Source organism: Petromyzon marinus, chromosome 17 (genome assembly GCF_048934315.1).
Source record: "Petromyzon marinus isolate PM22_M1 ecotype Great Lakes invasive population chromosome 17, UKy_Petmar_22M1.pri1.0, whole genome shotgun sequence".
NCBI classification, from domain to species: Eukaryota; Metazoa; Chordata; class Hyperoartia; order Petromyzontiformes; family Petromyzontidae; genus Petromyzon; species Petromyzon marinus.
In genome coordinates this window covers 10,758,411-10,772,353 of record NC_133683.1, presented here as the reverse complement: position 1 = coordinate 10,772,353, position 13,943 = coordinate 10,758,411, and the positions used below count along the sequence as shown (strand labels likewise).

Sequence of the window (13,943 nt, the reverse complement as noted above, 5' to 3'; positions counted from 1 at the left end):
AGGCTAAAACTGTCATCGCCCCAAACTTGTCTTTGGAGACAGGAGAAACAGCAACCAGCCATCTCGTTAATATAAATCACGTTCTCGCACATGTCCTGCTACGCACCGCAAATGTATTTCTTGAGGGAATAAAAAATAATTTGTACAATTTAAGGTGGGTGCATTACAAATCATCACCGAGCGCATATCATGTCTTAGTTATTGCGTTATATTTCCATACATAACGGTGTATGTTAAAAAAGCAGCAGCGTGTGGGGTGATCCGCAAAATGTCTGGAGGTTGAAAAGAGGTCCCCCCGAACACCAAAAAGGTTGGGAACGTCTCGGTCTAGGGAGACCACGAGAGAGCAATGTGACAGTCTAGTGCTGCCGTAGCCAATCCACCAGGCACTGCGATCCACCACAAAGCTATGACCAACAAAAACACAAGACAAAGTACTATCGCCATCTATTGGTAGAAGTTATTATTAGTTATTTTTATATACGAATTCTTAGTCGGGGATTTTTTTTTACTTGGCAACGTTGTCAGCTTATGTTGAAGAGTCCGTACACATTTGCCCCGAGATCCACAAAAAATGTTTATATATTTAGCAATCCGCGTAATAATGGCCACTGTTGGTCTAGTGCAGGCGTCGGCAAGCTGTGGCTCTTTTTAAGGACTGCTTCGTGACGTTATTTATGAAGGACCACCGTCGCTCGTATTCACGCACGCTGCAGCTCTTTAAATATAACGGCGGTTTTTTTTTTACCGAATTCGAAGCAAAAAAGGCTCTTCTTGTTATTTCGGTTGCCAACCGCCTGGGCAAAGTGTATTAAGACCCCCATCACAGACAAGTTCTATAACAATCGACCGTCTCGACTCCAAACTGACAGTGGTGGCAAAAGGGAACCTCCTCTAAGTCCCAGCGTTGTGGGACCCCCGAGAGTCTGCACGACTACGGCTACCAGCTCGGTCCAGCGGCGATGACACCACGAACGCGTGGAGAGGGGGGTGGGGGGCGAGCAGCGACTGCCGCGCGCCACGACGCAGATCTCCGATCTCCCCGCGCGACGGCAGTGGGCCAGCGCGACTCGCCTCGACACGCCGAACGCGGTGCACGTGAAGAAGAGCTGCCGCGTCTCGAAGGGGATGAGGAAGGGGCACTTGCTGGTCAGCTGCTCGCACCAGTCGGGCAACGCGCCGCTCGTCAGCGCCAGCGGCTCCTGCGGACAGAGACGGGCGGGGCGGGTGAGACCGGTGCCCGGCTGACAAAGCGGGCGCGTGGCGATTCACCCGCTCCTCGACGTGACCCCGGCGAACTGGTCACGGTCGAAGTCGTCAACGTTTGATATGCGAATTGATTTCGCCGCCTCGCCTGTACGGTGCGTTTCGTACATCGAGTCTTGGTCGTTCTATCTGGAACATTCGAAATGGTTGCAATGGATCATGTCGGCAACTTGGGTTAATGTGAGGACACGGCCAACAGATCATGATACACAGCCTACAGATCATGATACACAGTCACAACATTGCGCTGTTATTTCTCAAGTTCAATAAAACATTTGTTGATTTAAAAACATAATCAAATAATAAAGTCACCAGACGATGTTATTTTTAACAGACCACTCGCGGATCTCCCCGCACCTCCGATTAGCACGGTTGGCTACGAACGGCACGAAATAAGTTCAATAAACACACATACGGATCGAGTTATTTCTGAAACCTCGCGTAATCGGTACTCATAAAGCCACCCTGTAAACACTAAGAAGTGCGATTTAAATGCAATCAAAACATTTCATGACAAAAAGATACTATTCACAATTTCAAACATTCACGTAAAAAAAATATATATTTTTTTTGCAATGAACAGAAAACTAAAATAAAATGCACCTCCCTGCTCCAATGATATGGAGGGACTACCAAATCTTCTTGGCTGCTGGCCTTGAGCCAATGGTGGAAATTGCACATTGCTATGGTGGGGGTCCCATCTCTCTGTGAGGCGACAAATGTTGACGACTTCGCACAGAAGAAAACTGGGCGAGGGAGGTGGGTGGGTGGGAGAGGAGTGAATATCAGGCACCTCGATTTGTTGCAATATTTTGGTCGTTAACTTCTTACTCGCGAATTCTTCCGCAGACACGTTGAAGCTCTGGCCGAGACCTTCTGCAGGGAAGACGAAACATTTCGTGAAAAACGAACGTGGACACATTTCTGGCACACACAAACCCCCCCCCCGCCCCCGGACACGCGACGACGAAGCTTTGGCGCTCGCACTGGACAGCTCGGAACGAGCGGCCTTAACCCACATCGGCAAGAGATCGTCCGTTCAACACGTAGGCTTTCGCGAACAAACATTATTAATGAGAAAGGTTTTTGGGTTAGATTGGGTAAGTATAAATGTGTCGTAACCCACTACCTACCCGACAGCCAGTAAGGTTTTTCCCGTAAACAAATTTGCCAGAATTCTGGCAAATCGCCCGACGATGCTGGTTGATGTGATTACCAGCGAAACGTCGGACTACTCAAATTGTAAATGTTGTGGATTTACTCTCCCACACACCGGTGGGCTGAAGTAGTAACTAATCATCATCAGATGATGATTGCTCGTGTTGCAGTCGAAACGTCGTGAGAATTTTATTGTTTTATATTTGTATTATTTTATTGTGTTCCCTTCTACGTGACTTTACCGAAAGAACCAAGAATATGAATCCCTGCAGTCACGAAAGCTTTAAATTATAAATTTAATAATAATTATTTATTTCTCCAGGAAAGCCACACTAAGTTGTAGGAGTCTCTTTCAGGAAGGTCCTGCATTGGGCTTTTATTTCAAGACACTTTTAGCCAATTAACCGAAATAAAATCTAAACTAAAATAACTTTTTGGATGATTTTACCGTGTTATAGTTAAATAACTATAACACAATCCCCCATTCAGATGGAAACAGATGGAAAATAGTCCAACTGCTGTATTGCCTTCTCCTGGGGAGCCAGGGTGTGGCATCTCCTTGGCACCCACGGGAAGGGATTTTCACATTTGTGTGATCGACCAATCCTTGCTGCTGCCACCACAGTGCTGGATTACAGGCGACCACGTGCAGCAGCATAGCAATCAATGCATGGCACACGAAGCAGTGATTTTGGCTGGCACTGTGCCCAATCACCTTTGCCATTATCTTTCCACTGAACATTTTCTCCGGCCCACAGCCACATGTGCCCGACTGCCTACAACACAGACCTCACTGCAAGCGTCTCAGGCCTAACAAATCCGATACTCGAGGGAACATCCTGTCAAATCAAGGGCCCCCGCTTCATGCTCAGGTCCACAAGCGTCTATTTTTATTCAATCAATGGACAAAGCCGAGGTGTGTGCGTGACGTGTGGAAACCTTGATTCGGCCCTTAGTAAGGAGGACGTTCCCCCCACCCCCATCCTGGCCACGGCGCCGCACGGCCAGGTTTCCCGTGCCCGCCGCGTGACGCTCACCCATGCCGTGGCTGCAGCTGGAGTACGGGTCCTTGGCGATGCTGTAGAGAACTCGCAGGAGCTGTAGGACGTCCTCCACCGCGCACATGTTCTGACTAGAGCCGGCCTTGGCCTGAGGCTGCTCACAGGGAAGACTTAAGATCTGATTGTCGTGCAGCCGCACGGCGGGTTTGTGGGACGCAGGGCACGTCCTGTACGTCTGCCCACAAAACTCCTAGAACGGAGAGAAACGTCACAAGTCGGGCGGGCGGTCATCCCTCAATGCCGCACGACGCCGCCTTGATCGCCGTTCGCGAGCGCCACTCGTCAACACGGAAGCAACAAGCGGTGTAGCGCCGGTGCGACTATTGGGCGCCTCTTAACCCTTTGGACGCAGCCCTTCGTGCGAGCGACCTGGAATTATACCTTTGGCATGGATACACATTACATTACCTTGTACAAGACGGTTATCGTTTCATTACATAAAGCAATTGATAAGTCATCATTTCTGAGTGAATGCACATTGCTGCCGTGTACAGATCTTCCAGACCTGACCACGGAAAGCACGTGCAACAATGTTTCAGCGCTGCATGCGAGGGGTTAAAAGCAGGCTTGGACGCACGAGAAAAGCCATCGGGGCCCGGTGCTGCTGTTTGCACACTGCGCCACCAGGTGACCAGGGAGGGCACAGACCAGGTTCAGACGGCGCTCGCCACCGACGGTTACCCGTGGCCGGGAACCGAACCCAGGTTGGTGGATTAGAGGGACGGCGTAGGAAGCGATGCACTACCGCCGTGCGCACGCAAAAGGCACGATGGGGCAAAGGTTGCCCACCGGTCAGCAGCTGTAATGACGCGAGCGAGGGATGGCATGATAGATGCGTCAGCACTGTCGCCCAGCACACCCTGACACGACCAAGGCGTTGAATGAAACCGTTTATTAAAAAAAAAACTGTAACCTATTTTTATTTTTACCAAGTAAAGCCCACCGAGCTATATGGCTCTTTTTCAGAAGTGAACTGGCCACAAATGATAGAGCAGTCAAGCGGCTTGTCGTCACGTGCAAACTGATAGCCGAATATTCAGAACGCATGTTCATTCTAAACGTAGAGGGAAAAACCGGAGGACCCCGGACAGAAATCCACGCAACCACGGGGAGAACATGCAAACTCCAAATATACAACAGGCATCAAGGGTCGGGATCGAACCCGCGACCTCCTGCACACCAGGCGAGGTAATTAACATCTCCGAGCCACAGTGGCACCTCTCCTATGACGGTGTAACAAATAGGGGAGGGGGGCAGCCGTGTGTCGGTGGGACTGGCAGTAAGAAGTGTTTCTTTAGGGGAAGGCACTGAGAGGGTTTGGGAGGGGGGAGGGGAGGAAGCTAGAGCAAAGAGAAGCGAGATAAACGGTTTGGCGAGGGTATGATCAAGGATTTCGCAGAGAGACAATCATAGTAGGAGGAGGAGGACCCGAGACTTGGAACAGGGTGAGGGGATTTGGCGGTGTGAACAAGGTGCTTTACGGTAGGGAATTCCAGACGGTGGGTGGGTGGGTGGTGGGGGGGGGGGCAGTTGTGGAGAAGCAGAAACTTCCCGTTTGAGGAGCAGAGGCTGACCGAGGGTTTCGGTCAACCTCTGCATTTCACAGGTCCTGACACGCGCTCGGCTGAAGATGACCAAGCAGGGTCGCTCGTTGACGCGACCCAAGGGGCGACCCCGCTCGATCACGATAATTTTGCTCTTTGTTTTTTGTTGTTGTTGCTTTTAAACCTCGAATCCAGTAGATTCTGATTGCGCCACTGACATCGCAATATGACATGTGACGGAGACAGGTTTCAGGTTTCATTTGGAGCTCTCGCGCAGAGGCGGATTCTGTGGCAAAGCGACCGACCGTCATGAAACGATCTCCGGTGCGTGACGTGTGCACACCTTTTTAAAGTTCCGAACACAGACAAATTGCCTCTCTCATTCACATTGGTTGGCACCAGGGCTTAATTTCAGGTTGGGTGTGTCCGGGTCAGTGAGCCAGAAAAAAATCCCTTTCGACAGGCACACCGCGTCGAGTTTGCCTCTCGCTCTGGACGGCGGCTCCCAGTCACATGCCTCCCCCCTCCTATCCACTCGTGATCCAGAACACATTTAGTGAGAAATTAAGCCCCCTGGGTGAGAAGACATCGGCATTTATTCCAGTGCAAGGGGTGCTCGCCACATAGCAAATGAAACCTGACGTTTCCTCTTCTTGCTAATGACAAAGCTTACAGCTCTCGTGTCATGCGACCCCCCCCCCAGGCAGACACACACAGCCCGGCTACAGTTTATGTACAAGAATGTATTCACAAGAGCTCGAGCCGTTTGTTTTATTTACGTCGCTTCTAGCTTTAGACGTTATTAAATCAAGGACACGGTAGTCTTTTCATACCTTGTACGCGGAAATTAGCTGCGAGCAATTGCGGTTCTTTCGAATGTTCTTGCTTGCACCTGTTAACTTCCACGTCCGTAAAAAATGAGTGTCACAACTTTTCTGCAAGAACGTTATGAGTTCGTTTTTGGGGAGGTGATCAGTGCCCAGATAGCGCTCCACATATTCCACAGACCAGCAACCCTACGGGGGAAGACAACAATAACAGGCAACAACACGGCAAGAGTTGACAGCTGCTGTCAAGGGCTGGGAATGGAAAGGGAGCTCTGCGCCAGGAGGGGAACCACCCCCTTGGTTTGGCGCTGGGAGGATGGACAACTGCTGATGGCTGCTGCGCCTTCTACTCCTGCTATGTAAGTATGCTGAACTTATTTTACACCGTACTAAGCCAACCGTGCTCATCGGGGGTGCGATCTGCGACCACTCCGATGCAGTGTGGGTGAAATGCTCCCACGCACCACTTGACTTCCGGACCACCAGCTCCTGAACGCTATCAATCGCGCCGGGCCGGCAGCGTGTGCCGTAACCTGGCGTTTTTTTTTACAACACCTAAAGGTCAAAGGGCACCGAGCCACAAGACCCCCTCTCGTGCGTTACTTTAGTTCTCTTGCGTCTTGGCTTATTTCTTAGAGACGAGACGGCGTTTCTCCTGTATCTGGTCAGCGGTAATATTCCGCGTGTACGTACGCGTCTCTGCTGTGCGGAGGATTTCGCGTCCACAGGGTACACCGTGCGAATACCGATATCAAAAATAAAAGCTGTCCAGATGCATGAAAACTGTAAAAAAAAAAAGTTATTTACTTCTGTAGTTTTTTTTCTCTCTCAAATAAATATGCGACAAAGCGTGTTTGATGGAATTGATCATAATTAATCGGGGGCCAACAGGTTTGTGGGTGGGTGAGCGGGTTGAGGGGGGCAATGGAGGAGGGGTGGGGCTGGCGGGGGAGTGGGCAGGGCCAGAGGGAAGTGGGTGGGACTAGTGGGAAGTGGGTGGGAACAACAGGAAGTGGGTGGGGCCAAGAGGAGAAGGGGCGACGCCTGCTTTCAAAATCACGTGCAGGGGTACGCACTGTGTGTGCGCGCGCGTGCCACCGGTGACGATTATCTGAAACGGTCCTGGGCCACCCCTAGGTCGACTCAGTCTCAAATGAGTACCTGGTGCGATGTGCAAACATCGCCACTGGGGAGACAAAGGCGGTCGGGCGTGGTGCTGGCCACCCACCCCCTCGTGTACCGTGCCGGCCTTCATAGGTGGTGCTCGCTAACAGCACTTGCCCCTACAGTCTGTTACAGGCTACACGGGGGATCATTGTTGTCACATCTGCGAGACTGCAGAGAGGGTCAAAGTTGTGTGATAATGGCTGCGTCGGGCAAAAAAATACTAAATCATTCTATTTTACCAGCTAAAGCCCACTGAGCTAAAAGCTATTTTTCTGAGGCGACCTGGCCACACGCGATTGCTCATCGCAGTGGCTTTATCATCATGCGTGGGAATTTATAGCAACAGCCAAAACAATCCAATCGCATGTTTTTAAATGTTAGACGGCGAAACTGAGGAAAATCCATGTGGCCACCACAGGGAGGGAGAGAACATGCGATCTCCGTATACTTAGGCATTGTCTGGGTATGGGATCGAACCAACGAACTCCTGCGTACCAGGTGAGGAAGAAAACATCTCAGCACCTGCATGACTTTCTGAGCGGTAAACAATCATTCGGTGGGGTAGCGACACCAACGCTACCCCACCGAACCATCTGTGCGCCACTGTGGCACTAAGAGATGCGGTTGGTGGATTGCGAGATGTTTGGGATCAATGGATCTCAAAGAGATGGGAGATGGTGGAAGACTTAAGAGAGATGAATGGTGTAAATGTTCTGTGCATTACTAATACCGCCAGCACCACCAAGATAAACACCAGAACTAAAATGTATATGTTGTATAGCATAACTCTATGCTATACTGTACACAAAGACAAATATCCCCTATAAAGCCTTTTAACAGACTGCTGGAGCAAGTGCTGTTAAGCGAGCACCTATAAGTGGGAAAGGGCAGTGAAGTTTTTAGCGCTCTGCACTGCGAACCCGCGCGTTGAGTTGAATTCCCACTCACGAGCAATAACAGCGGCGAATAGTTGAAACGGTCCTGGCCCCTCCCCTAGGTCGACTCAGCCTTAAATGAGTACCTGGTTTGTTGTGTAAACATCAGCACTGGGGTAACAAAGGCTGTGGTGGTGGCCACCCACTCCCTCTCCGTGTGCTGTAGCAGCCTTTAAAGATGCTCACTATACACGGTATATGAACACTAATACCACAACATATACTTGCTTCCCGACGCTTGCGAAAAAACTTGGGATCCCTTTGGAGGAAAAGGTGTACCAGCTTTAAACATTCAGGCTTGGCCTGCCTACGATCCATCCAGGGTTCAAAGACGCTGGATTGTACAAAGAGCTACGAGATTGTTAAAACACCAGGACCAGTCCAATCAGGTGAGGTCCTCCACGAGGCGAGGCTCCGTTGGCTGGGTCACGTACCCCGCATGCCAAAGCAGCTTCTGTTTGGCCGAACGGAAGGGGCTAGAGAAAAGATGGGCTGATGTCGTTACGGGAACATTTGGAGTTGATTGGACTTTCCGAAGACTGGTACGAGGAGTGTCAGCATCAGCCTCTGTGGAGGAGGCTCGTGAAGGACGCTGCCACTGGGCAGTTGGAGGCAGCCGCCCTCCAACAAGAAAGGAGGGCGGAGGAGCGAAGCTCACAACAACGAGCGGAGCCACAAGGTGGCGAATTGAGAAGCACGGGAGTGCCATCCGATAGTCATCTCGGTCATCCAACCCATACCACCTGGGTCCGTTCCATAAATCCCGCGAGCCCTCGACACTTTCACGCGGCCTCAAACTGCAGCTAGCCTGGCACAGTTCCTGCAGAGATGTCACCGTCGCTTGGTGGCAAATGGCAGCTGGTGTTGCGTAAAGTACGTGTGCGCATGTCACCACGTGTCTGCCCGTGTACACGTGTAACGAGGGAGACAAAGGCGGTCAAGCGTGGCGTTGGCCACTCACCCCCCTCGTGTGCTTTTCCAGCATTCGTAGGTGCTCGCGCGAACAGCCCTTGCCCCAACAGTCTGTTGTTAAGGCTATACGGGGGACCTTTGTCTTTGTGCGTATACACGTCTGTATAAACGCATCTCAGACAGCGTGTGCATCGACAGGCGCGCATCGATGCACACAGACGGCGCGCGCCGAGGAGTGCGCGGACGGCAGATTCACCGGGCGGGAGGATGGTCAAAGGTGGTGGGGGGGGGGGATGGAGGAAGGAAAGGGGGTGTAAGGGTGGCACACTTCGGTTAAAGTTCAACTCGGCCTGCAAAGTCGTCAGTGTCCACGAGCACGCTCGGCAGCCCGTGCCTAGAGGGGGGGGGGGGGGGGGGGGGGGGGCGAGTAACAGGAGCCCGCGTGACGTCACGCAGCATGCCGCAGCTGCCTTGTGAAGCGAAACACGGGACACGCGCCAGCACGGGGCTACTCACGGATTTGTCCTCGTCGTCCTTGTCTTTGTTCGACGTTTTGAGTTCGCTGTACACGATCCTTCACGTGACGAGGAGCGGAGGGAGGGGGGTGGGGGGGGGGAAGAAACCGCACCTCCGATCAGCACGGTTGGCTACGTACGGTGCGAAAGAAGTTTAGCTTACATACAGCGAAAGACCCAAAGAATATGAACGTTACATGCATTTTAATACATCGCGATAATAATTACAACAAATGACAGCGACTTTCTACAAGGTACACAGATCGCTTTACATCACAAAATAAGTAAATATAACCGCTGGTGATGGTAAGAAGGCAAGAGGCGTCAGAGTGAATTTACGAACGCGGCTCTCGTTCAGTTCATGGAACCGCCCAATGCAAGAGAACCACGTGTGGCCACACCATGTGTGTAAGACACCGAGCAGGCGAATTCCTGCTGGACATCCGTGAATAATAAAGAGCTTCACAACTCATAAGATTCCCCCAGGCTGAGTAAAGATTTTGACTGCGATGTCACTATCACACGAGTTATGCGCCGCCCTCCCCTGCTGCTACTCTGCTGCCGACGGAGCAGCGGCCCCCCCCGATTGCTCACGATTCTTAATCGCTGCGGAGGATCTTTTGTCAAGCCGGCGCGAGAAAAGCCTCACTAGCTGATCGTAAAACGATGACAAACCACGTTAGTGACGGATCATTTAAATATTGGTAGCTACTGTGAGACTTCCAGGCTGTGAGTGGTGGCCCAGAAAAACGGCTGTTGCAGGGATGGGTTCATCAAACCAATCTGTGCGGACCGTTGCCATCCCCCCGCGTACGCGTCGCGAGTTTACTCCGTGGTATTCTGGCTTGCTCTCCACAGGCATTGAAGAGAAACCCTTCCCGAAAAAAAACGCGTCTTGGATCCCAGTGAGGCTTTGCTGCACGACCTATTTTGCTATTATTGACAACTCCAATGGCGGTTTTGAGCTAGTGGCGTTAAAGCTACGGCGCCGGCGCCACCCGACCGACCGCCTTGCCACGCTCACGAGCGTGGAAACGGGCGCGCTCGCACAAGCCGACACACGTACGTGTACGTGGGCTCCCAGATGCGTTTCAGTTTTTCCGTTTTGACGTCGCCATTGCTCGTCTGCTCCAGCAGCTTCTGGACACAGGCAAAGATGGTGGCTCTCGGAGACGAGAAGGGTAGGTCAATATCCTGGGTTGTTCCCAGGCCCGAGGCTTTCAAAGTGATGGCTAGCTGTGGAGAGGCGCTCGATTCCATCTCCTCGATCAGCTCTGAGTGCGGCGTGCCTGTAAACGACAAACGAAGGAGTTGCGGTGACGGCTTCGACACCTCGCGTACGTCACGCACCTCTCAGGCAGGCTTTGATGGGCGCCCACCACGCATGTTGAGCAGGTGCCCTAGGCTGCTATGGTGCCACGCTGTCAGCAGGAGGCTACGCAGCAAAATTAATTGCCGTCCACTATTATGCCCCAACATCTATGCTCCCATCATCTGCCAGGATAAGGCAAGGGCAAATAACCCCCGCATAGCCTGCACGGCATGGGGAGGCCCTCATCCAGCAGTGGACTGACAAAAGGGGCTGTACGTGTACATTCTCAATTCCATCGTACGTCTCAAGAAGTCTTCGATATATTATCCACGAGGCCAAAAATAGCGTGCGTGGCGCTATCACAGCTCCCGCACTATATACCAACTGTGAATACCCACGTCGTAGGGCTGGGGTATTACCACCTCTGTGCAGCATGAAACTCAACCGCCCATCGCAGTGTGGGCCCAGCATTCATCGTCGCCGGCGGCCCTTAAGCCTGGGGCATAAAATCCACATTTATATGGCGGGCATAATAAGGGAGATCAGTATCGAGTCCATCTGCGACCAACATTTTTACTCGCGGCCGTTCGTTTGACCGAGTCCAGGTTCCCTAATCACAGCTCCACCCGGCTGCACAATTTGTCCAGGCCAAACAATCCCAAGGCTGGAGTTGTGGCACAGCTGTTAGCGGCAATGCGCTACAAATCAGGCCACCCGAGTTTCGATTCCCGGCCATTGGCTATCCACCAGCGACGAGTGACATCTGAACCGGTGCCCAGAACATGAGCGGACACGACGAGGGGAGGGGCCTCCTTCGTCCAGCAGTGTTTTACCAATGGCCTCTAAATTATTATTATTATTACGACAGTAATTCCCAGGTTTATGTCATGGGTTGATGCGTTCCTGAAAGGTGCGACGGACGAATATCGAAACGACGTCAATCGAAAGCCATTTACAGGGTAGTGGGTGGAGGCGAAGGCCGAGGAGGTGACGGATACGAGAAAGGACGGACGATAATGGTGTCGGCGACGGAAGTGTGGGTTGAGGCGACGCAAATCAGGTCGTCGTATTATTTCTTTAGAACTACTTTGCGTGTTTAGTTTGTTGTCCTTCCCCCGCACCGCCGATTCGCACGGATGGCTCCATACGGTGCGAAAGAAGTTCAACAGGCATAGGTACTTACAGTAAAGTGACGTCATTTGCGAAACGACGTAAATCCGGGGTATTACTGTATTGTCACCATTACACAGGTCTAGATTGCACTGCGTCGGTTACCTGGAGGTGGGATTTCAAGATCCGTGGTTTGCTGAACGTTGGTGCGACCAGGCCTTGGATCAAAGGCCGGAACAAGGGCGGAGAACTGTCGCTTCAGGACAAAGTCGTCATCCCACATGCGTCTGCGTCCACTCCGCACCTCATATTCCTCCTCCTCCTAAAAACAAAACGGAGATGAGAATCTCACCGCGACAGACGGACCCGCTCAACAAGGTTTATTCATATTCTTTGGGTCTTTCGGTAAAGTGAAGTATATAGGTTCAAAGAAAATAACAAAAAATAACAAATATTTCTCTGGACCTATCTACGTGACTTTACCGAAAGACCCAAAGAATATGAATTCCTGCAGTCACGAAAGCTTTAAGTCAAGAATTCAGATTTATTCAGAATGTTGTAAACAGCCAAGCGCTTTCGTTATCATCATCACGATCCATGGCCAGCTAACCCGTAAGTGTCCACTGCATATTTCGTCATTTGTTTCCACTTTCCTCTGTCTTGTGCCAACATGCTCAAGTAGTGCCACATCTTTCTGGCACCAATCTCTCGTGTCGTTGTCAAGAGAGTATCTGTAAAAGGTCTCCCCGTCTTTTCCTTATCACCCAAAGTCAAAGTATCCCCCCACTCGGTGATACAAATAGGGCAAGTGCCCACATCGTCGTGTTACAGCCCTGGCAGCTGGTGGTGGAAATTCCACATTGCCATGTCAGAGGCCTGTCTTAATGTGGACGACTGTTGACTATTTCAAAGGTGGCAGTTATTTTACTGATCCCAGATTTTAAAAAACAAAGTGCCCTTTTATTATCACGATGCTGCTATTGACATCTGCATTCGATATGGAAAGTGTCAGACTGTACTTGGTAATTAACATCATAACGAGGAGACAAAGTTATACATAACGAGCATGAGACAGTTCTCATCTACATTTTTCGCCCTGAGGCAGCGGCGGTAATTCCACATTCCCATGACGGGGTGGGGGGGAGGGAGGGAGCTACTCCACAGGTTAATCGTTGCCATCTCACAAAGTGGTCCACTATTTTATGGACCACCAAAGGTGATGATGATGAAGATGACGATGGGAACGAGCCCTCAACGAGGATTTGAACTCACGACCTTCGGAATTATTCGTGAACTCTTAAACCACAACGCCACCTGGCTGGGACCGCATTTTGACGCGACACCAAAATATAAAACACACGCACCATGACCTCTTCGAACTCCTGGTCTTCACGATTCTCGTCCTCATTCTCATCGTCCTCCTCGTCTGGCTCTGGCAAATCATCCTCGTCCTCTAACTCGGCAAGCAGCGTGCCTGCACGGCAGCTGTCCAAAAAGTCTGCGGGCGGCGGGGGAGGGGAAATGCGGACAGGAACGCACACGGTGCGGTAAAGCACACGCGCGGGCTTACCTTGAACGTGTGCGATGATATCACGGCGCCGTTACACAGTCGCTCGGAAGCCATGTCAGGACATCACTATATACATATATCTATATTGAAAAATATAGCAACATTTTTGTTTTACCAGTCTCTTCCCCAGTCTCTTCCCCACCCCCGTCTCTCTCTCTCTCTCTCTGTCACACGCACAACACACATTCATCTCCCGTACAGCCCGCACAAAGGCTGCTGGGCTAAGCGCCGTTAGACTGCACTTCTTGAAGCAGGTACGGCACCGTGAGGGGAAGGTGATGTGGCCAGCAACACAAACTGCCGGCTTTGTCTCCCCCAGCGCTGACGCTTAACACGCCGCACCGGGTACTCATGCAAGGCCGAATTAATCTAGGGGAAAGTCCCAGAAGACAGTTCTGATACGGTGGCCAGGAGTCAACCACGCGCACGCACCCACCCACCTACCTACTCGGACACGCACACACACACAGGCAGCCTCGGGCACCCACCCACCTGCACAGGTATGCACACACACAGGCTCATGCACGCACCCGCAAAGCGATAACAGACATATAGGAACAAGTGGC

At 51.5% G+C, this 13,943-nt stretch overlaps 1 protein-coding gene across 13 annotated transcripts in view; it reads right to left on the bottom strand.

Annotated features, from left to right (window-relative positions):
- HECTD1 (HECT domain E3 ubiquitin protein ligase 1) overlaps positions 1-13,943 on the bottom strand; it is an 89,166-nt gene that overhangs the window by 12,204 nt on the left and 63,019 nt on the right. For 11 of the 13 annotated variants that reach the window (XM_076067606.1, XM_076067609.1, XM_076067612.1 and 8 more), the window contains 8 exons: positions 13,172-13,305; positions 11,973-12,129; positions 10,452-10,674; positions 9,387-9,444; positions 5,863-6,045; positions 3,462-3,675; positions 2,060-2,142; positions 1,075-1,202 (listed from right to left, as the gene is read on the bottom strand). In XM_076067606.1, the coding sequence (XP_075923721.1) occupies positions 1,075-1,202; positions 2,060-2,142; positions 3,462-3,675; positions 5,863-6,045; positions 9,387-9,444; positions 10,452-10,674; positions 11,973-12,129; positions 13,172-13,305 (1,180 nt within the window). The remainder of the gene's footprint in view (positions 1-1,074; positions 1,203-2,059; positions 2,143-3,461; positions 3,676-5,862; positions 6,046-9,386; positions 9,445-10,451; positions 10,675-11,972; positions 12,130-13,171; positions 13,306-13,943) is intronic. The other 2 variants (XM_076067608.1, XM_076067613.1) reach the window with 2 other exon arrangements.